This window comes from Carassius gibelio, chromosome B6 (assembly GCF_023724105.1).
Source record: "Carassius gibelio isolate Cgi1373 ecotype wild population from Czech Republic chromosome B6, carGib1.2-hapl.c, whole genome shotgun sequence".
In the NCBI taxonomy this organism is placed as follows: domain Eukaryota; kingdom Metazoa; phylum Chordata; class Actinopteri; order Cypriniformes; family Cyprinidae; genus Carassius; species Carassius gibelio.
In genome coordinates this window covers 1819653-1843312 of record NC_068401.1, presented here as the reverse complement: position 1 = coordinate 1843312, position 23660 = coordinate 1819653, and the positions used below count along the sequence as shown (strand labels likewise).

Genomic DNA, 23660 nt, shown 5'->3' with positions numbered 1-23660 from the left:
AATATTTCACAGAAATAAATTGGAAAAAAAAGGGGCTGTTTATCCACGAGGTGTCGCTGTCGGTTTGGGCAGGTACGTAACATGGTATTTTCTTTTGGAAAACATTGGTAATCATAGCACAGTGATGGTATTTCCTCGTAATACCACGATATTTTGCAAGCCAGCCCAAAACTATAAAACAAAACATAGTAAATTAGTTATTATTACATGAACATTTTGTGCATTACACCACGGGTTTTTTTTTTTTTTTTACCAGTGAGTACCATGGTATTTGTCACTCGTTTTGAAAAACATTGGTATACCATGCAAACACATTGAATATGTGTTTTAGTACAAAGGTGACTCTCAATGAATTGTGGCCCTTAGATGACATGTGGTTTCATTATAACTCATTTCTAATTAATATTACATTTTTAATGTTTATTTATGTATTCGTTGTCATATCATGCCATATCATTTAATGAAATTTCTGTAAATAACAAAAATTGATTTTTCTTGGCAAAAGTGAGTAAAGGGAGTGATGCGTTGAGCTGTTGCTGGACCAATCAGCATCCGAGGAGGCGGAGCCACACAGCGAGAACTTCATCGGTGGCTCTTTGAAGTCTGAATCATTTCCACGAATCGGTTCGCTCGGAGATTCATTTCAGTTGAGCAGTGCACAAAAAAAAAAAAAAAAAAAAAAAAAAAAATATATATATATATATATATATATATATATATATATATATATATATATATATTTTTTTTTTACAATTTTAAAAATCCAAAATTATAACCATAAGCCAAGACATCATATGTTAATAGGGTTATTGTTTGTATGATTTTCAGGAAAATAATGAATTTGGTCCATTTTGGAATAAGGCTATAATATAACAAAATGTAGAAAAATGGAAGAGCTTTGAATATTGTCTGGATGCACTATATATATTCACTCAATTAGTTACTCAAAAATCCACAAAGGTTTCAGTCCAGTGATTCACTTTTCTAATCAGTTCGTCCGAATCATTCAAAGAACCGGTTCAGCCGAAAGAACGATTCTTTGGCGTTCACTAGTATTCCTCAGCATCAGCATCATTCGCCCTGAAGACTAGCGCCGTGCTGCTGTCAGCACCACAGTTCCGAGATCTGCTTGTATATCAGTGTCTTAAAGTGCATATTCTTCTTCTTAAATTCTTGAACAGCTCGTTTAAAGATGTTGGCGTGCACTGAAATGATCACGATGTGTCTCCAGTCTGCAAAGCGCGAGCATCTCCGCTCCAAACAGCAGCAGCAGCAGCATCAGATGCAGGATGCGGTTCACGGACTGCCCATCTTTCACGATGTAAGTAGCCAAATGCTCGGTCAATCAACCCAACAATAGATGACCATGCAAACATTAACCTTGAACCCAAGAACACAAGACATTATAATACTTCTATTAATGTAGGGCAGATAGAAAGGGTGGTTAAGAACATATTAATATGTAATTATGAAATAGGTTATGCTATAAAGCGCTGATTGTTATAGATACAGTTTGGGGAATAAATAATGCATATCTGATTATAAAGCAGAAGAATGCATTGTCATGTCTTCCATTGTAACATCAGATAGCAGGTATTTAGTAGCTATACGGTATATATAGATAATTTACATATTTAAATATAGACATAATGCATTTGTAATAAAGAGGCTATAATATACATATGAACATAAAAATCTATTTTTATAAGTTGCTTTTCTCATTCACACTCCCTTGTCATTCATGCTTATTGACTTTGATGTGTTTATGCATTTATGTTGTACAATTAAATAATTTCTGCAGCCACTGATGAAGCAAATTCAATTTGATATATTCTTTTGGATAAATATTGAATTGTTCAAATGTTTTTGCGTTAATATTATTATTACTATTTTTTCAGAATTTCTAAAGTAGAGCTTTTAGCAATTAAAATCTAAACAAGGACATACTGGATTGCATTGATTCTTAGCTAATCTTTCTGTACTTCTTCTGTCTTGCATTTTTATTGCATGTGTTGTGGATGTGTTTAATGTAAAATCATTGTACAAGCAGTTCCTGCTTCAGCACCTTTAAGGCTGTGTGCAGTCGTGTTAGTGACAGATAAAAAGTTGCAGATGTTCTCTCAGCAGGGTTAAGTAAGCTGACATAGAGGGGGTCTGACAACAGAGAGGACGTGTGTGTGTGTGTGTGTGTGTGTGTGTACGTGCTTGTCCTTAAGGTCAGCCTGTAATCAATTCCAGATGGATAAAATCAAGTCCCGTCCTACATTTTTATTCTTGAATATCCTCATATCCGATTTCCACATCACAGGTTGCAGAGGTTTAATGTTAACTTTATACACAGCTCCAGCTTTTGTTGTCTGTAAATGAAGAGCTCGACGTGTGCAGATGGGAGATATACAAAAAGTCAAAGCATTGTGTTTGTATCTTAAGCTTTCATCCTTTAGCGTGCGCTTGGGGAAGAAAAGTGTCATGTCTTTGAGCATCACTGCAAACACAGAAAGTTTTCTGACAGTTCTGATGTGCTTCATGATTAATGTTGCTGCGCTGCTTGGATGAACTCAATCTGTTCAAGCGCAGGCTGATCTCAGCGTGTGATTCTGTCTTATATTCTCATAGTTTCATTGAAGAGATGATTGCTTATGTTGTTGTCTTTCGCCTTGCATTACAGATCATGTTGAAGCATCTCTTATTTATGAATTTGTCTTCAGGATGTAGAATTATGCATGAAATTAAATAATCAAAACTGAGCCTTCTCATATCATCACCAAACTAGAGTTTTACATTTTATTTAAAGGTTATTGTAAGTGCAAGAACTCACAGCCAGATTCTAAAGCATTTATTAATTAATTAATGTGATGCTTAGGATGGCGTGAAAATAGCAATATGAAAATATAATGCATGACAGATATTGTCCACAATCAAGAGTGATATTGCAGTATATGTTATTTATTAGGCTATATATAATTTCAAATTTGTGAATTCTCTATGTATATGAAAATATAAGTTTATAACATATTTATAAACTCCCCATGGTAAAATTTGTAAATGTACATATGTTAATATTATCTATTTAATGATATATATATATATATATGGTTATGTCAACAATATAAATGCATCACAATTAAAACAACATATATACAAAACTTCTTCAGATTTATCTATATATTTCTATGTTTTAAGTACATATTTATCTTTTATATTATATAATATAAACATGTTGGACAGGTTTAAAGATGGAAAAATTATATATATGTCATAAAAATATGTATTTGTTTGGTCAAGATCTGTTTATATATGAAATTGCTCCAATTTATATAGATTTCATATATTTTTACTGCACATTTGTGACCCTGGAGCACAAAAGCAATCTTAAGTCTCTGGGGTATATTTATACGAACAGCCAAAAATACATTGTACGGGTCAAAATTGATTTTTCTTTTATGCCAAAAATCATTAGGATATTAAATAAAGATCATGTTCCATGAAGATATTAAGTCAATTTCCTACCCTAAATATATCAAAACTTAACTTAACTTGATTAATATGTTTTTTTTTTGCACTCTCAGATTTCAGATTTTCAAATAGTTGTCCTCCGAACAAACCATAAATCAATGGAAAGCTTTCAGTTAATGAAAAATTGACCCTTATGACTGGTTTTGTGGTGTAGGGTCACAAATTAAAACATATTTAATGTATGTCATATTCAGATTATTTGCAGAATAATATATATATGGTCCAATAAATAACCCAAATTGAAAGAAACGAGGTACATGACCTGCTAATTAAAATATTAGCCTACATGATATTAAAAGTTGCCTTTATCAATAAAATAGGCTGTGTGTCTCAAGTGTTATCATATCGCTTCTCGCCACACGCAGACAGAGGCTGTGTTTGTGGGAGGTATTTATTCGCTCCCCGAGGCGATAATTGCTAATCATCTTTCCCGGGTCCGTATCCTCGAAATTTCTAAAGCCGACTGACATGAGAAGAGCGAACAGCTACTTATAATTCCCTCGGCTAGCGTTTAAGCTCTTGTGCGCTCACACTGAACCGTGGGCTCTGAAGGAGAAAGAGATTTGGATTAACTAAGATGCTGTCAGGCCTATTTATAAACCGTGACTCAACTGATATTGTGCTTTGCGAATCGTTTGTTGTCTTTCTGAACCCGTGTCTCCCCACTGGCTCAACACCTGCCAGAGAGCCATTGGAAACGATCTCTCGACAGGAAGCTCAGGTGACCTTTAAAGGACATTGTTAATGATGCATTATCCTACACTTATCTTTTGGCAGTGCTTTATTGCACTTTTACAAACCTTATTGTGTCATATAAAGCTGAAGAATCAACACACATGCGACCTGCTCTTCATAAGCGAAGTATATTTCACCTTTTAATCTCCATCTCGGTGTCATTTTGCGTAGATTAATCTGCTCTAAAGAGATTATTCAGCGTTGGTTTGACTGTGTGTGGCTCTCAGCCAAATGAACACACAGTGTGTGAATCCAACTATTGGTTTTAGTTAATACCATTTGTCTCTGAATGACATTTTAATTCTGCAAGCCAGTTGTTTGTATTTTATTAAGCTTGTGAAACTGCACTTTTTATGTAAATGTTAATTAAAGGAATAGTTCATCCAGAAGAGAACATTCAGCTTTATTTGTCTCCTCATTGCCATTTTTAAAGGAATAGTTACACACAAAAGCATTGCATCACTTGCTCAGCAAAGGTTGAACTGCAGTGAATGGGTGCCGTCAGAACGAGAGTCCAAAAAACATCCCAATAATCCGAGTAAATTTGTGCATGCTTGCAATGATTATTTTGTCCAGATTAAAAACAAAAAAGCATTTTTTTTTTGTCTATACATGAACTTGAATGAGATTTCCACAAAGGAAAAGATTATCATGACAGCATGAGGATGAATAAATAATCACAGAATTGTAAATTTTTGCATGAAATGTTCCCACTAAATTTAATCTCAAATCTAGAATTCATCCATCTGCACAAACTGCTTTTTGTAAATGGTTATGTTGTAAATAATGAGGCCTAGACACACTACACTACTTCAGTTCTCCTTACTTTAGCTTGTTTTTGCTTTATTTTGCAGATAAATTCAAAGTCTTGCAGCTGTGTTTTATAAGATATAATAAACCGGCCACCTGACAATATGAATGTAGATCACAGAGGAGAAACACAGCTCTCAGTATCGGTGCTTACAAAGACCAGAGCTTCATAAAAGAAGCTAAAAACAGAGACGTGACTTCAGAAAATGAGAGAATAAAATAAATGAAGAAAAATAAGCAGAACTTGTGCATATGAAAAATAAAAACACACAAACACAATACAAATCAAATACATTGCTCTAAATGAGATATTTATGTAATAAATCAGGTGAAAAAAGGTTTCAAAAATAGCTATTTTTCTGACCTAAAGCCTATATTTATTATTTATATTAAATAACATTATGATGAAACTTAAATTGTGCAAGTATATGCATTTATTTATACAATTGAACTACCTTTCAAAGGTTTGGGGACAAAGTTTTTTATACAAGATAATAATTAATTAATACTTTATTCAGCAAAGATGCATTAAATTGATCAAAACTTACATTTATAATGTTACTAAAAGTTTCTATTTCAAATAAATGCCGTTCTTTTGAACTTTCTATCCATCTGCGAATCCTGAAAAATAAAATGCATCACATTTTCCACAAAAATATTGTTCAGCACAACTGTTGATAATAATCAGAAATGTTCTGGAGCAGTAAATCATCATATCAGAATGATTTCTGAAGATCATGTGACGCTGAAGACTGGAGGAATGATGCTGAAAATACAGCGGAGCATCACAGGAATAAATTACATTTTAACATTTATACAAAAAGAAATCTGTTTATAAATTGTGATAATAATTAACATCAGAAACAAACACAGTAAAGCTCTAAAGGTGCAGTTCATTAAAGACATTCATTCACACTAAATTATATTCAGTATTGATTTCCACCAGTCCTCTACGCTTCTGAATGCTGCTCACGTTGATAAACTGCCTATTGACTGTTTTTTTTTTTTCATTTCTATCTCTTCACAGATTTTCCGTCGAGCTGACAAAAACGGTGAGTCTGATCTTTTGCTATGTCATATTTAAAGTGTTTCTCCTGCTACTTGTGCACAGCGGTTCAATTGCAAGTCATATTTCAAGTCCAAATCAATGAAACAAAAAGCATTTTTCTTGCTTTCTGCTTAGTCACTGTAAATAAACCATTTGCATCGTTATCCTGCAACAATATCCTGATGCATTGGTTTCAATATTCAGTATTATGTCAGGATCTTGGTAAGGGAGGAACTCAGGTGCAGACAGGGATTCTCAAACAAAGGGTTTATTACAAAAAAGGGGAAAACAAAACCCACGAGGGGGAAAACACGGAGCAAGGTAAAGAATAAATAACTAAAACAGGACTGGACTGACAAGATAAACAAGGACTCTAAATACTAACTATAAACACTCACGGTAATACAAGGACTTCAGCGGGTACAGCACAATCTCACACACAATCACAATTGTAGGACACAGTTGAGGTACAATCACAATGACAATGAACCGACGCAAGACAGAGCACACTAGGAGATCTAAATAGGGGGAACAATCAAGACACGACAGGTGGCACAGATGGGACAATCAAGACACGACTAGGTTAACAAGGGGGGCGGGGCAAGGGAACGACAACACAAGCACATGGCCCAAAGACAAGGCCATGCGCTTGTACACAAAACAAGGGTCTGTCATGATCCTGCCTCAAGACTAGGAAAAATCAAGGACACGAGGGCAGGATCATGACAGAACCCCTCCCTTAAGGAGCGGCTTCCAGACGCTCCTCAAGGGAACATCAAACACGGGACATGACTGACATGACAGACTGGGACACAGACACAAACCAACAAGACATGACTAATAATAACAAAGGCAAACATGAAAACACAATGGCAGGGTTAGGGTGGCAAATCAAAAAAAACAAACAGGGAAGGGGAGGAGGCGGGAGCACAAAGTTCATGGGGGACAGGCCAGGGTGGGTGGGAGGGGTAGGGATTTTAGGAGGACAGGACGAAGGCTGACGACGGGGGGTACGGGCAGGTCTGGGTGGTGAGGGGCGGGGAGGGGTCTCGGGACAGCTGGCAGAGGACATGACAGGAGCAGACACGGGACGCGGGGCAACACTTACGGGACGCGGGGAGACGACAGCTGGACAAGGGGGAACAACATCTACTGGACACGGGGAGACAACAGGACACGGGACATCTACGGGACACGGGGCAATATTCACTGGACACGGGGCAACACTCACTGGACGCGGGGCAACACTCACTGGACGCGGGGCAACACTCACTGGACGCGGGGCAACACTCACTGGACGCGGGGCAACACTCACTGGACGCGGGGCAACACTCACTGGACGCGGGGCAACACTCACGGGACGCGGGGAGACGACAGCTGGACAAGGGGGAACAACATCTACTGGACACGGGGGAACAACATCTACTGGACACGAGGAGACAACAGGACACGGGACATCTACGGGACACGGGGCCACATCAACAGGATACATGACTACATCAGCAGGACACGGGGCAACACTCACGGGACACGGGGAGACGACATCTACGGGACACGGGGAGACGACATCAGGACACTCGGGATTTCTGGGGACAGGGTCTGAGGACAAGACAGGACTGACGGGGACTTCTAGGATACGGACAAGACTAGACAAATAATCAGAAAAGGCTTTAGCAGCCAGGACAATTGGCATCTCCTTACGAGATGAGACAGACAGTACAAGAGTCTTTGCTGCAGAGTCGGCCGCGGCTCTCTCCTCCGCTCTCACGACTGCAGACTTGAATACGGCTTTCTGTTTTGCCGGCTCGGGCACGCTCACCGCTGCTGGCTCGGGCACGCTCACCGCTGCTGGCTCGGGCACGCCCACCGCTGCTGGCTCGGGCACGCCCACCGCTGCTGGCTCGGGCACGCCAGCTCTCACCGCTGCTGGCTCGGGCACGCCAGCTCTCACCGCTGCTGGCTCGGGCACGCCAGCTCTCACCGCTGCTGGCTCGGGCACGCCAGCTCTCACCGCTGCTGGCTCGGGCACGCCAGCTCTCGACGCTGCTGGCACGGGCACGCCAGCTCTCGACGCTGCTGGCACGGGCACGCCAGCTCTCGACGCTGCTGGCACGGGCACGCCAGCTCTCGACGCTGCTGGCACGGGCACGCCAGCTCTCGACGCTGCTGGCACGGGCACGCCAGCTCTCGACGCTGCTGGCACGGGCACGCCAGCTCTCGACGCTGCTGGCACGGGCACGCCAGCTCTCGACGCTGCTGGCACGGGCACGCCAGCTCTCGACGCTGCTGGCACGGGCACGCCAGCTCTCGACGCTGCTGGCACGGGCACGCCAGCTCTCGACGCTGCTGGCACGGGCACGCCAGCTCTCGACGCTGCTGGCACGGGCACGCCAGCTCTCGACGCTGCTGGCACGGGCACGCCAGCTCTCGACGCTGCTGGCTCGGGCACGCCAGCTCTCGACGCTGCTGGCACGGGCACGCCAGCTCTCGACGCTGCTGGCACGGGCACGCCAGCTCTCAACGTTGCTGGCACGGGCATCCAGCATTGCCTCCTGTCTGCTGAGTTCCATTGTGGTCGGTTCATTCTGTCAGGTTTAGGCAAGGGAGGAACTCAGGTGCAGACAGGAATTGGGTACACACAGGATTTATTAGACAAAAAGGGAAAAACAAAACCCACGAGGGGGAAAACAACAGCTAGGGCAGGAACTAAACAACTTAACAGGGCAGGATTGATAAGACAAACAAACTCTTGACACTAACTACAAACACTCACGGTAATACAAGGACTTCAGAGGGTACAGCACAATCTCGCACACGATCACATAAGTAGAACACATCTGAGAAACACATATCACAATGACAATGAACCGACGCAAGACAGAGCACACTAGGAGATCTAAATAGGGGGAACAATCAAGACACGACAGGTGGCACAGATGGGACAATCAAGACACGACTAGGTTAACAAGGGGGGCGGGGCAAGGGAACGACAACACAAGCACATGGCCCAAAGACAAGGCCATGCGCTTGTACACAAAACAAGGGTCTGTCATGATCCTGCCTCAAGACTAGGAAAAATCAAGGACACGAGGGCAGGATCATGACATATTATCTCAGATGTTTATAGACAGTTTATAGATTCGATACAATGACACAAACGAGCTCAGCTCAGATCATTTAATCATGGAAGAATATGATGAGAAACGTTTGCGTTCGTAATGAGATCTCAACATTTACATTCATGCATTTGGTTGAGTTTTGGAGCTTTTAAATGATACATTTGATCAAATTCATGCATTCCCTGTAAATCGAACCATCAGTGATGTCATTCTGGAACAGGCCCCGCCCACGACTGGTAATGATGGCTGCGTCTGAAATTGCACACATCCTTATTATATAGTAGGCGAAAAGATGTACGTGTGAATTCACAGTACTCAGAACAAGAGTAGGCAAAAAGTACCAGGATGACCTACTACTTCCGGCATGAATTTCTGAATTGTGCATATGATGGACAATAAACAATTGCATAAGGCCACAGGACAGCATTTTGAAGCTGATAGGTCACAATGGTAATGCAATACATCCAGATTATATTCATACTATATAGTACATACTCTTTTTGCGGTTGTACTCAAGAGAGTGAGTATGCTTTAGAAAAAACACGCTCAGAAACAGTATATCAGAAGTCTAAACTGCTTTAAAACCATGCAAATAATAAACTTTCTTGATGTCAGACAAACTGCAATATCATGTGTGCATGACATAATAATGATCAGGGATGTGTTATTTTGGGGGAGTATCCTAGGCATTACCTGTAAAGGCTCCTCCCTTGTCAGCTCATTTGCATTTAAAAAGACATGCACAAAAACAGCATGTTTTCACTTCTGTTAAAAATTTTAATTTTCAGTATGGTACAATAAATGATCTGTGGGGTATTTTGAGACTTATATTACATCTTGTAAAATGGGGCATAATAAGTCCTCTTTAAAGGCGTAGTTCAACCAAAAATGAAAATTGTGTCCTCATTGCAAACCTGTATGAGCGTCTTATTTATGTTGCACTTAAGTAAAAAAATGGCTATCAAACAATTGATGGTCCCCGTTGACTTCCACAGAATAATTTTCCCTACATCAGACCAACAACTGTTTAAAATATCTTCTTTTATATTCAACATATGAAAAAAATGACTTGAGGGTGCGTAAATTATGAAAAAAAAAACTTTGGGGTGAACTCTTGCTGTTGCTAGTGGAACACAAACAGATGTTCTTCAGACTTTTGATTGCTTCTCAGACTTTGAGCACAGTTTGAGACCCTGTCGAGATCTTTATTTTCCCCTCAGTTAATCTTATTTCTGTCTGGAATACAATTGCGATGTTAATCAGGTCACATCTTTCTTTCCTATGGGTGACGAAGAGAACTCGCTTTGTAATTTCTGGGAATGCTAATACAGGCGTTTGCAAAAAACGTTTCATTTTTATTCATAATGCATGTTTGATGAGTTTGAAGCCGGAGAGTAATTGGAGTCCCTCAGACACATGTGAGGGTTCATCTGAGCCGCAGCCAATGGCAGTCTGTCACAAAACGCCAGTTTATTCTTCAAAGGCCTGTAATGCACGAGGATGGCGAGGGCGATATTAACAGAACGATGCACTGTCCAAACAAATCAGAAGTGAGTGGCTGTCGCTGAGGCAGCACAGTCCTTTCAGAGGTCATTATTATTGTTCCAGAATGCCAATTACCTTCTTGCCACTTCAATCATGCTCTCATTGTGGCCAAGGATGGAGAGAAACCGAAAGAGAAGTGGTGTCCGAGAATATAAGAGCGGCAGAGAGAGAGAGAGAGAGAAAATGAAAGAGCTGCGTTTGTGCTGTGAAAAAAGCCATAATTAATAGCGTGCTTTGCTAAGGCTGCATCAATATTAATACTGCACAGTGAGTTTAAACAGACCTCTAGCATCACATGATGGTATCGCTGTCATTTCACTTGCACGAAACGAGGTGGAAAGAACACAGATGTGCATCGAAGGAGCGAGCTGAAACCTGAATATCAGACAGCTGAGAATGGACCACCTAGCAACCGATCGGAGTACCTTAGTGACCCCCTTGATGACCCTAGCAACCACTTAGGACAGCATAGCAACTACCTAGAACATCATTGGAACCAACGATGACACTGTAGAAACCACCCACAACACCCTAGAAACCTCCTAACAACCAACCACAACACCCCGGAAACCTCCTAGGGTGTCCTAGCAACCACCCACAACACTCCGGAAACCCCATAGGGCATCCTAGCAACCACACACAACGCCATAGAAACCGCATATGGTGTCATAGCAACCACCCACAATGCCCGGAAACCCCATAGGGCATCCTAGCAACCACCCACAATGCCATAGAAATCACCTAGGGCGTCATAGCAACCACCCACAATGCCCGGAAACCCCATAGGGCATCCTAGCAACCACAAACAAAGCCCTGGAAACCCCATAGGGCATCCTAGCAACCACCCACAACGCACTAGAAATCTCATAGGGCGTCCTAGCAACCACCCACAATGCCCTAGAAACCACCTAGGGCATCCTAGCAACTACCCACAATGCCCTAGAAACCACCTAGGGCATCCTAGCAACTACCCACAATGCCCTAGAAACCACCTAGGGCATCCTAGCAACCACCCACAATGCCTAGAAAAAGCCTAGGGCGTCCTAGCAACCACACACAACGCCCTGGAAACCCCATAGGGCATCCTAGCAACCACCCACAACGCACTAGAAATCTCATAGGGCGTCCTAGCAACCACCCACAATGCCCTAGAAACCACCTAGGGCATCCTAGCAACTACCCACAATGCCCTAGAAACCACCTAGGGCATCCTAGCAACCACCCACAATGCCTAGAAAAAGCCTAGGGCGTCCTAGCAACCACTCACAACACCCCGGAAACCCCATAGGGCGTCCTAGAAACAATCCACAACACCCTAGAAACCTCCCGGGGTGTCCTAGCAACTATCCACAACACCCTAGAAAATGCCTAGGGCATCCTAGCAACCACCCTCAATACCTAGAAACCTCCCAGGGTATCCTAGCAACCATCACCCACAACACCCTAAAAACTTCCCGGGGTGTCCTAGCAATTACCCACAACACCCTAGAAACCGCCTAGGGCATCCTAGAAACACCCTAGCAACCACCTATAACACCCTAAACCACCCAGGTCATCTGAGTAACACCCTAGAAACCACCACGACACCCTAGCAACCATCCACAACACCCTAGAAACCACCTTAGCAACCACCTACTCACTCTAACAACAATCGAGTCGAGTTTCGTTCGATCAGAAAGCGTTGATGAAGTGAGCTGCTGGTGTCAAACTAGAGCGCGGTTGCTAAGTAGAGCACTCCACTAGACGAATGGGAAATAAAAACAGGGTTTGGCTGCTATTCTCCTCTTGAGGATAAACTGAGTTTTAAGTTGAGCTGTAGCTCTCCTGTGAGGATTTCCATCTCAGTGACTTGAAGGGAGATTATTTAAAGATTAGAAGCTCACACTAACCTCGTTAACGAACTCTTTCCCACAGGCCTGTGATACCGAGATCAGGGATTCTTGCCGCTTCTTTCTAAAGCCAACTTTACTGGGTTGTGGTTGTTTAACTTTGAAATTTTACTCTGAGGAAGGGATTATATTAGGACTGCCTAATTAAGTTTAGAGTATTAATTATATATTTTCACTTTTAATTATAAAATACCACCTATAACCATTTGTTTTGTTTTCTGTCATAACAGGTTATGCTCTTCATGACCCATTTAACTTCCATAATTACATTAAAAAAATATTAATAATAATAAAAATAAATAAATATATATATATATATATATATATATATATATATATATATATATATATATATATATATATATATATATATATAATATTAGAAATAGTTATGTAGTATTATGCTATTTATGCTATTTTATTTTTAGTTACATATAACATTAAATGCAAAAGTGTTCTTTTACAATTATAATATGTGCTATTTTAGAATTATTTATATAGATTTATGTTATTAATTTTTTATTTTTTCAGTTTTCAGTTTAATTTTATTTCAAGGTTTAGTCACTTTGTTTTGCATTTTTTATTATTCATTATATTTCTATTTAGCTTTAATTTACGTTTATTTCGGGTTTTAAATAATTTCAATATTTTAATTTAAACTTATTTTATTTCAGAAGTTGCTAAGGCTCCATCTCTAAGATGTTTTCTTTACTTTTCAAAATTTTTAAATTGTAGTTTTTTAATTGATTAAATATATACTAAAACATATAGCCTATTGTGTCAGAAAATACATTTATGGGCATGTTATGTGTTAGTTTTAGTTAGTATTTAAAATGTAAAGCATTCATCAGTTGCAGAGTTAGATCATTGCTTTTTAATTTCAATGCTGTAATGAGATAATTCTCGGCTAGTTAACAGTTATGTGTAATTATTTGCATTCAAATAGTTTCTGGTGTCTTTACAGTCACTATAAGTCAGTCATTGGTAGCTCAAAAAGTGCTCAACCAATGGTGCGAATTTGGGGCGGGGCTATTCGTTTGACTGTCCAATGGCAGATAGGGAGCAGGGTCAGTACTGTTTGTGAAACCTGTTTGAAAACAGTCATTATTTTGCCATTTTGTTTGCTTCAGATTTGCATGTAGATGCTGCAGCTTTAACTGCTTCGCTATTCTAGTTGTAGTTTGTATTTCTACTAGCTGTGTCACCCCACAGTCATCTGTATTACATAACAGAAGCGTATTGCCTGAAAGAAGGTCGGTTTCAGTATCTGCCTGAGCCATCATTGCCGGCCAATCGAGTGACAAACAACATGTCAAGCGTGTCTGACAACCCCTTCGGCAGGGTCCGAAATCCTAGAGCTGTCAGCACAGACACAAAGGGAAAGAGAATGCAATGAAAAAGGCCTCAAAAGAGGCTGAGAACGCCCACTGCGACTGTCTCTTCACATACAGCCACCGCATTTCCCTTCTGCTCTTCTGCATCCTCTGCATCCTCTTTCCCCAATTCAGGCGCTTTGCAAATGTTCTAGCTTTCTGTCTGTGTATTCATCATTTCTCATCCTCTTCCTGCTGTCTCCCTCTCAATCCCTCCTTCATTCCTCCCTCGCTCAGACGAACAGACAGATTGCGTTGTGCTTTAGAGTGTTTGTCTGCTCGCGTTGCATCTGTTAACTCAATCTGACGGCGCTGCTGGTCGAGTTAGCGGCGGAGCAAACCTCTCAGAACTGGAGAGGAAAGATGAGTGTGTTTATGAGGATGCTGGGGCTGAAAGTATTGGTGTGTGAAACTGACAACACAATTGTTAATGATAATTAAACAATCTTTGAGTGTGTGGAAATAGGCCTTGCATAGATAACTAAATATGGCACAAACACCGGCAGTAGGTAATGGCAATCCTTATCTTAAAGGGATATTTCTGAAAATTCTGTCATCAATTATTCACCATTATGTTGTTACAAAACCGCTAAAATGTTGCAGTTTATCAGATTTCATCAAAAATATCTAATTTGAATTTTTCCGAAGATGAACGAAGGTCTTACCTGTTTGGAACGACACGAGGGTGAGTAATTAAAGAGAGGATTTACATTTTTGGCCGAATTAATTAACCCTTTAATGGGTGATTCATTGAATCATTCGTTAAAACGATTCTTTCAAAATGATTGATTCATTTAGAAACGGATCATTGAATCGCTGACTCAAATGATTCAAAATTAAAATCACATTTGATATTGTGCACACATGCTGATATTCGGGAAAACAACACTCTTGCTTGTGTGATATCATTTAACTATATCTTATGAATATAAATACAAAATGTTTCGCTTTCATAAATTCAATTATAAGGACATTTTAGCTACAGGTATATTCTAATAGTCTTCATTATCCAAGATTTATTTATTTATTTGAGTGACATGCTTGTGCATTGTTAAAACAACAATTATGATATTATCAAAGAAGAAAAATATAACTTACCTAGATGAATGCATGGAAAGAGGAGAAATCACAAATATATTTAAAATAGGTGGACAATTAATAAAATAAAAAGTAAATAATTGTGGTGTTTTTAGGGTCAAGCATCACGAATGATTGCTAAAACATTCAGACTGATGAGACAAGGGACTGAAAAGCAACCTTCCAGAACACCGTAGCAATTTCTTATAGAGTAGGTTTATTTTATTTTTGTATTAATGATTATTTTTCAAGGTTCTGTCTTCCTTACCTTAGCTTAAGTTTAATTATCTGTGGAAATTGCCTTTTTTCAGTTCTGTTCTGAGTAGTAAAGCTTATCTGACAGCCACACTGAGATGAAAAATTACATGTAAAAAAATGCAATTCCCAAATGAGAAAGAGCTTAAAGAAGCAGATGACTGGAGGCATTGTCTTGGCAGCTCGCACAAAAGCCAGAAACTGTCCTGTGAAATCCAAATCTAACTTTGTCTCTCATGCATTTAATATGAAAGAATTTCCTTTGGACCAACTCTTAAAAAAAAAACAACAGAAAATCAGTTTCTGTGTACAAAGAGAGATAGTGGTTCCTTTTTATGTGCTCTATCTATTGAAATTCAGTCTTTTTGCCTTGTGTGCAAATAAAACTACTTTAGGCATAAAATATTAATTTGCAATATCCTCGCAGTGTCTCGTTACTGCAGGGTAATTGTTTAACTCATACATAAATGAATAATTATGCATCCAAACGGCTCATAAGCCATTGAAATTTCATAATCTTGGACTTTATGTTTAACACATTCATTGAATGCATGCATAATAAATGCATTTAGCTTTAAGTCTGACCACCTGCTGCATATTTATTTCAATGCGCTCTTGATGATTTACTGACACTCTCAGTTTGTGTTCATGCAGGGATGAAGAATGAATTATCATTTTTTTCGTTTTATTCTGGCAGACCTTGAATGCACAGACAGTCTCCTTCACACTGACATTCAGCCGTTTCTCACTTTGTGACAGCTGTGAGATGTAATATATGTTTTAGCCTCAAAGAAACTCTTGGCAATTATTTTGGATCCTTACAGCGAGGGACAGACGTGGGCAAGAGAAAAGCGTCGTGTGTCTGCTATTGACCCGCAGGGTAGGTTCTAGATGGACGGCTGGGTTGCTCCCCGGTGCACACCTGGTGACTTTTGGCACAATCGCTCATGCAGAGTTTTTTTTTACCCTTTTTAGGGTTTATTCGGCTTCAGAGCAAATTTACTTGATTGAAAAATATTAAATTCCTACCATGAAATGAAAACTAGACTGTAAGTTAAAGCAATAAAAGGTGGTTTTGAGGTTTGCAGATGCATAGCATCTTTGTGTGTTAATGTAGAATTAGATTGATGTGATTTATTTATTTATTTTATTGTTAGTGTTAAAGGAATAATTCACCTACAAATGCCAATTTGCTGAAAATATCCTCCCTCTCATGTCATCTGGGATGTAGATGTTTCTTCATCAGATTTAGAGAAATGTAGCAGTGCATTACTTGCTCACCAGTTGATCATCTGCATGCAGTGAATGGGTGCCGTCAGATTGAAAATCCAAACAGCTGGTGAAAACATCACAATAATCTATAAGTAATCCACAGAACCCCCATCTATCAATTAATGTCTTAAAAAGACGAAAGCTGCATGTTTATAAGAAACAAATACATAATTAAGAAGTTTTTAACTTTAAACCGTTTATCCATAATAATAACCCATAAAAACACTTCCTACAAGATAGATGGGAGACATTCTGACGGCACCCATTCACTGCATGCAGATGATCAACTGGTGAGCGAGTGGTGCAATGCTACATTTCTCTCATTCTGACGGCACCCATTCACTGCAGAGCATCCATTGCTGATCAAGTGATGAAACCTGAGCAAATTTCAGCATTTTCAGAAAATGTTAATTTTTTTTTGGGTGGACTATTTAGGGGCTAAGATAATTTTGGCATGATTTTTTTGTTGTTACAGTGCAACGGCTCAAATGTTGTCCATGTTTGCACAATAATTTGCATTAATTCCTGAATTTAGTTTTAAAACAACCCAAAGGTGCATTAATTTAAATTTAATCTTCTTGCTTTTATCCAAAGCGTCTCATGGGGAATACATAAAGCAATTCTTCTTAAAGAGGCAAACAGACAAAGAAAGTGCTCATTATATATAAGTTTCTGGCATTTGTTCAAATAAGTATAAGCTAGAAAGGGATAAATAAAGAGAAAGACAAAGTTGTTGTTGTTTCTTTTTATTAAGGATGAACTCACGTAGTGTCAAAAGAGATGAGTTTCAGCAGTCGCTTGAAATAAACTGAACTTTTAGGTATTTTTTTAAATACCTAAAACCCATAAATGTTGGAAAAGCACAGATGTGCGTGAGGGAAAACAAATTAGGCTTTAACAGAATAAATCCCTGAAGGGAATGAAGCAGGCGACGCTCCACCCTCGCTGAAGGAAATGTGTTTGAAGCACAGCATGGGATGGGTGGGAAACGCTTAGGAAGATGCATTAGAGTCTGCTGAACCCCACACAACAACGCCGAACATTAGTTTGAGACTAAATAAGACCGAGCAGCAGAGAAGATAAGAGTCTCCTGAGAGCCAAACGCTCCTCTCCGGGGTCTCCGTTAACCACAAGAGCTGCGGCAGACGTCACATATCTCTCAGAACTAAACCTAGAAATGTCAGGCGATGTTAAGGCAAGAAATAAAAGCTAATCTTCACAATCCATAGATGAGATGACCAAACTGGAGCTTGATGCTCATTTCCAGTTTTCATGTTTAAATGTGATTGAGGATGTTTTAGATGTGGCCTGAATCAGTCTAAAAGATTCACCATGCCATGTTCATCATAACATCAAATTCACCACAACTATTTTTAATATACATTTACATTCATGCATTTAGCTGACGCTTTTATCCGAAGTGACTTACAATGCATTCAGGCTATACAAAACAGTATGTGTGATCCCTGAGTATAATTTCATATTTATATTTTAATATTTAGCATATATTGCATTTTTATGCATATTGCATATTTTGTTATGAAATTAAATAATTTCTCATTTTTTAAATGTATGCATATTAATAATTGTATTTATATCGTCCAATGCATTTGTCACAATATTTGAGATGTAATGTAAATAAACTTATATATTTTTAAATATAACAGATTTTTTTTTTAAATCTGTTTTTAAATATAGCTACATAACTTTTCAAAGGTTTGAGATCAGTAAGATTTTTTAATGTTCCTGAATGAACTCTTATGTTCACCAAAGCTGCATGTATTAAATCAGAAATACAGTAAAAACTGTAAAAATGCAGCTTAAAGTAAGCCTATATATACAATTAATTGCACATGAATCTTCAGCAATAATTGTGCATAGAAAGTTAGAAAGCATTTAAATCTAATTTTTTTTTAACATTATAAATGTGTTTGTGACATCTGATCAGTTTAGTGCGAAGAGATATTGATTCCTGTAAAAATCATACAAACCCCAGACTTTTGAATGGTATTATAGTATTCTATATTAAAAATAACTTTTATCACTTCTGTGTAATATTTCATATGGTGCACACAGACATTTAAATGATTGGTATTGCAAATGTCATTCGTATTGATTGTCACAACTGCTCACAGTAAAATAAAAACAGATTTGGGTCAGTGATGTGAATGAAGCCGTTATGTCTAATATTTGTGCATAATGCAACTGAACAACCCACTAAATTTCTAGCATACAAATGTGCTTTAGAGACTTAAAGAAGTTCTCTGGAGAGAAAACTACAATCTTTCTTTCTGCTCTGAAAGTGCTGATGTTTCTTCCAGCATAATTAAAGATATTTTCTTAAGAGCTTCTTTGGCTGTTAGTTTGTGCTTGAGTTAGCCGTAGACAGAATGAAGAAGGTGTCACTGTTTGGCTCTGATCAGTGACCGTCTGTCGTGGAGAGACTGAACCCAGATGGTCGTCAGATTTGCTCTTGAATTAATTGGAGACGTTGGACAGTGTTTTAATGTGCTGAATATGTCCACTGTCTCTGTGAGAATTGTGTAATTAAGTATCCATTTGGCCACAAAAAGCAATGCAGTAAATGCATTCAAACCATCTTTGTGCAGATTTGTGAATCATGGTTATTTAATGCCTTTTTGAGATTTATATCAAGAGTTTCTGCTGGTTTTTAGGGTGGTTTGCTTTCTGTTTTCAGAATCAGTCTAATTATTGTTCGTTTGATTCATCCATAGTTGATGTCTAGATCAAAATGTGTGCTTTAATAAGTGCTGCTTTGAGTATTTGACTTTAATTTCCATTGTATTCTTTCTCAAAGAGGAGTGAAGGGATGCTCTCGTCTGATCTCTGGCCCTGGAGACAGACTGCGTCTCATTGAAATTTCTCTTTGGTTTATGCCTGAAACTCTTCTCTGTTCCAATAAAAAAAAGTTCTCGGAGGCGCAAACTCAGGCTACTTTATATATCACTGTAGTAAATAATATACTTGCTCTGAATCTCACTCAAATCATCTTTAACCCTTTAAAACCTACTGGAATCTGTTTCACAATCGGTCTCCATGTCTCCAAGTCAAGTCTTTTCAAGTCTGTCTGATCCTCAGGATCTTTTGAGGAGCGTTTGTTTCCGGAAGAACATCTCACATCTTCTCAGGAGCCTAAATTTCCTCATCTTTCAATCAGAATTGCATTGCATTGCATTATTTGTTTCAGTCATTTCAAACTCATCTTACTAAGACATGCTATTATGTCATTTTATTTTTTAAAGATCTCATTGATTTACATTACAAGCATCAGTATTTCATCATATAATAAAATCACCATCTGCACCAAAATGCATATTTTTGCTCAGTTCTCTGTATAAAATTGAGCATGGTTTTCCTCCATATTCTCACTATATCAGACTATATGAGCCATAAATAACTAATGCATCCAATATGATAACAAGAAACTTCTCTTTTATTTAGATTTTATCTAAAGGTTCAATAAATTGTTCCATAAAAAAAAAGCATTTTTTCATATGCCAGGCTTTAAAGGGTTAATGGTTTTATTCGGAATAATATTGGCATGGGTTTGCACGGGTATTTCTCCAGTATCTCCTTCAGAAAACATACAAATCTTGTGATATCATTTTCTGCGCACCATTTTCTCTTAGGCTAGTAGAAATCGACTTTTCCAGGTCTGTACTTCACCAGAGTTTTCCTCTCACATTCACGTTGTGAAAACTCATTCCCTGCCCCTGACGTCAAGCTGAAGTGTCGTCAAACCTCAAATGCACAACTGGAGAGCTAAAAGCACTTCTGGTGTCTTTCAGGAGGCTGATAAATGTCAGAGAGCCCAATGTTCAGCGAGCTGCTCAGGCAGGAAGTGATGTATACGATCCGTCAACCGTGAAAGAGTGCTGTCACATAAAGCACTGTATATATCTCTTTGGGCTTTTGATGGATGACACCTTCTCCACCTTACCTAATAATAAGAGCATGCACTCACAGCAGATGGTAGTTCACATATCAAGGATGATCTACGTCGTCTGCCGTCAGTAAAAAGCAGGACCTGATGTAGACACTCGTCGGGGGCTGAGGAGACGAGTAAACGCTGTCTCAACCTCCAGTCATTACACTGATTGTTTGATGAATGCTGCACACAAAACTGGAAAGCAATATTGCAAGAACCAACCAGACTGCATTGCTTTTCAAGGTGCACAGGTTTTTGTATCAGGCCATCAGACAATCAAATTGATTTAATATTGATCTGATTTCAACTTGAAATCTGATTCACTTTTGCATAGACACGTTTCCATAATTATTTTGTACATAAGCTGACTCCTAGACATTAAGTAAGAACACAACAAACTGTGATCGGTTGCTTTGCATGTTTATTTCTGTCTAAATGGGTATTTGAAACTTATTATATATTGCATCTCATTTACAAAAATCAATGCTGTTTCTCTGGTGCAATTAATGCACTTCTTTAAAGCATTACTGCTTATAGATGGTTGACTGTAAATGGAATATTATTTAATATTTATAAGACTTTTGTTTACAGTTTTTACACATCATCATTGCAGCATTAAATGATGATCAAATATATAATGGTGAAGAGCGTTAGAATTGCATCTGTAGAGATGCACGGTGCAGTCAAGGACAATGCAAGGTCTGCATTTTAAGATCAAATCAAATGTTTTTGTAAAGTTTGCAATGTTTGTTGCATCATATCTTTAGAAGATTTGGTTTCGTTTGAGGAAATAAACTAGATATGCACGAGCAACTAAATGTGTGTTTTGTGTATGCATATACTGGGGTGTTGTTCATTCATGTTGATAATAAAAAATAATTTTGTTTTAGATTTTAGTAGAGCATTTCACTTCATATGAAGTCTAAATAGATTAAACACTTCCTTAAGCTTTACTGAGAATTTATGTGCACTAAAGATAATAAAGTGTTTCAAAACTAGTACTTCGTGAAGTATGGACAGAAATTATACTCTAAAAAATATTTAGATGACACTTTAACAATAATTAGCATTTACACCAGCTATATCAGTAAACATTTTCATGCATTAAAATCCTCAGTTTCTCTGATTGCTGATTCTCTCTTGTGTCTTCTTGCAGATGACGGGAAGCTGTCCTTCGAGGAGTTTAAAGCGTATTTTGCAGATGGGATACTGACGACCGACGAGCTGCGAGAGCTGTTCTACTCCATCGATGGACGGCAGACGAAGTGTGTACTTTAAACAAAACCAAAAAACAGCTTCTTCATTAAACACCCACAGTCCAGTTTACACTGTTTTCAGTGCAAGCATGCTTGATAATCTCCCAAAAAACATCGTGTAATTATATTTATAATGTTATATTAAATATTCTATTTTTTTTAAAATAAATCTTATATATTTTATTGTATTAATTATATTTAACAAATTATTTTATAATAATTAGTCTATATTTTATTATATATATATATATATATATATATATATATATATATATATATATATATATATATATATATATATATATATATATAGTATATATATATATATATATATATATATATTTTTTTTTTTTTTTTTTTTTTTTTTTGAGAGCAAAAAATCAACAGTTTGCGATACACATTATAGGACACAATGCTATAGAATATAGATATATGCAGATTATCATCTTTGGTTTTGGATCTGCAATTTTTTTTTATCTCATTTAAAATCTGAATGCAAGACTGTGATATTTCTTACAATATTATAAAAAAAAAAAATCCAAATATTATATTATATTATATTATATTATATTATATTATTTTATATTATATTATATTATATTATTTTATATTATATTATATTATGCAGTTTAGGCTTATTATATATTGTAATTTATTTACAAATCTCAGTGCTATTTTTTGATGCAATTAATGCACTTATATAGAAAGCTGGCGTCTAATAAAATATTATTTTAAAAAGTCATTAAATGAGGATGGAATGGTATAGTCCTTTAGCCCACACTATCTGCATTTTCAGATCATTTGTTCGTGATGCTGTTCAGTGACTTTAAAGTAATTATTCATGCCTTTTTGCATCGTTTTCTGATTTGCATAATTCCTTTAGCAAATCAGGGGCAAACATAGCGTGGGCGCAGTTCATACTTTGTAAAGTCCCCCTGTAGTTTAGCCTTTGAGTTTGGGTGACCTGTATCCTTGGCAACCTTACATTTTCGTTCCCTAATTAGTCGCCTTTCAGAAGAGTGATTATATTGTGCTGCTTTTTGAAGCATCTGCAGAGAAAACGAACAAGCAGTCGAAACGTCGACACGTAGGAGGATCAAAGTCTAACCCGAGGTGGCATGTGTGAATCAAAGCATTGAGAATTGTGTTCCAGGAAACCAAAGCATCGACAGAACAAACGCTGCAAATTTGACTCCACAAAGAACTGCATTGCAGAACTGCGACACACACACACACACACACACACACACGCAAAGGTCCAAGCTCAGATTTTCCTCTGAAAGTGAAGCATGGTTTCTGTAATCAGTCTGAATGGTCACTGCGTAATTACTGCATGCAGATGCCTGGAGTGAATTAGTCTAAAATAGGATCTGCTCCATGCAAAGCGTGCATCTCGACTCTTTTTAAACAGTTCTTGTCCTCATTACGATGATGCTGTTGGTTCGCAGACCGCTGGGAATTATCTAATGGGATAATGAGATCATGTTTTCTTTATGCCACGGATAAATGCACCTGCTGGAGTTTGTGTTAGTGCGACCGAATTAGACAAATCCATCTCTAGCGTGCTTTTAGAAACTTTAAATCTAAAGATTGTGTGATTTTACCCCTCTAACCAATATGCAAAACAATATATATGCTAATAAATAAACTAAATTGAAGGAAAAACAAACATTAAATCTAATAAAAATGGGAAAATGTGACATATAGTACATCTATCCTGGACTAGAACCAATCAAAACATGTTGATATTATAGAAGCAAATATTAAAGATAGACAATATTATACTATTATATTATCATATTACATATGCATATAC

General features: G+C 38.1%; 1 protein-coding gene across 1 annotated transcript in view; it reads left to right on the top strand.

Annotated features, from left to right (window-relative positions):
* Positions 1 to 1059: 1059 nt before the first annotated feature.
* The window catches only part of necab3 (N-terminal EF-hand calcium binding protein 3), a 40465-nt gene continuing 17864 nt past the window's right edge, over positions 1060 to 23660 (top strand). Inside the window, exons 1-3 of the mRNA XM_052558107.1 lie at positions 1060 to 1321; positions 6089 to 6113; positions 21745 to 21853. Of these exons, the coding sequence (XP_052414067.1) occupies positions 1193 to 1321; positions 6089 to 6113; positions 21745 to 21853 (263 nt within the window). The 5' untranslated portion in view covers positions 1060 to 1192. The remainder of the gene's footprint in view (positions 1322 to 6088; positions 6114 to 21744; positions 21854 to 23660) is intronic.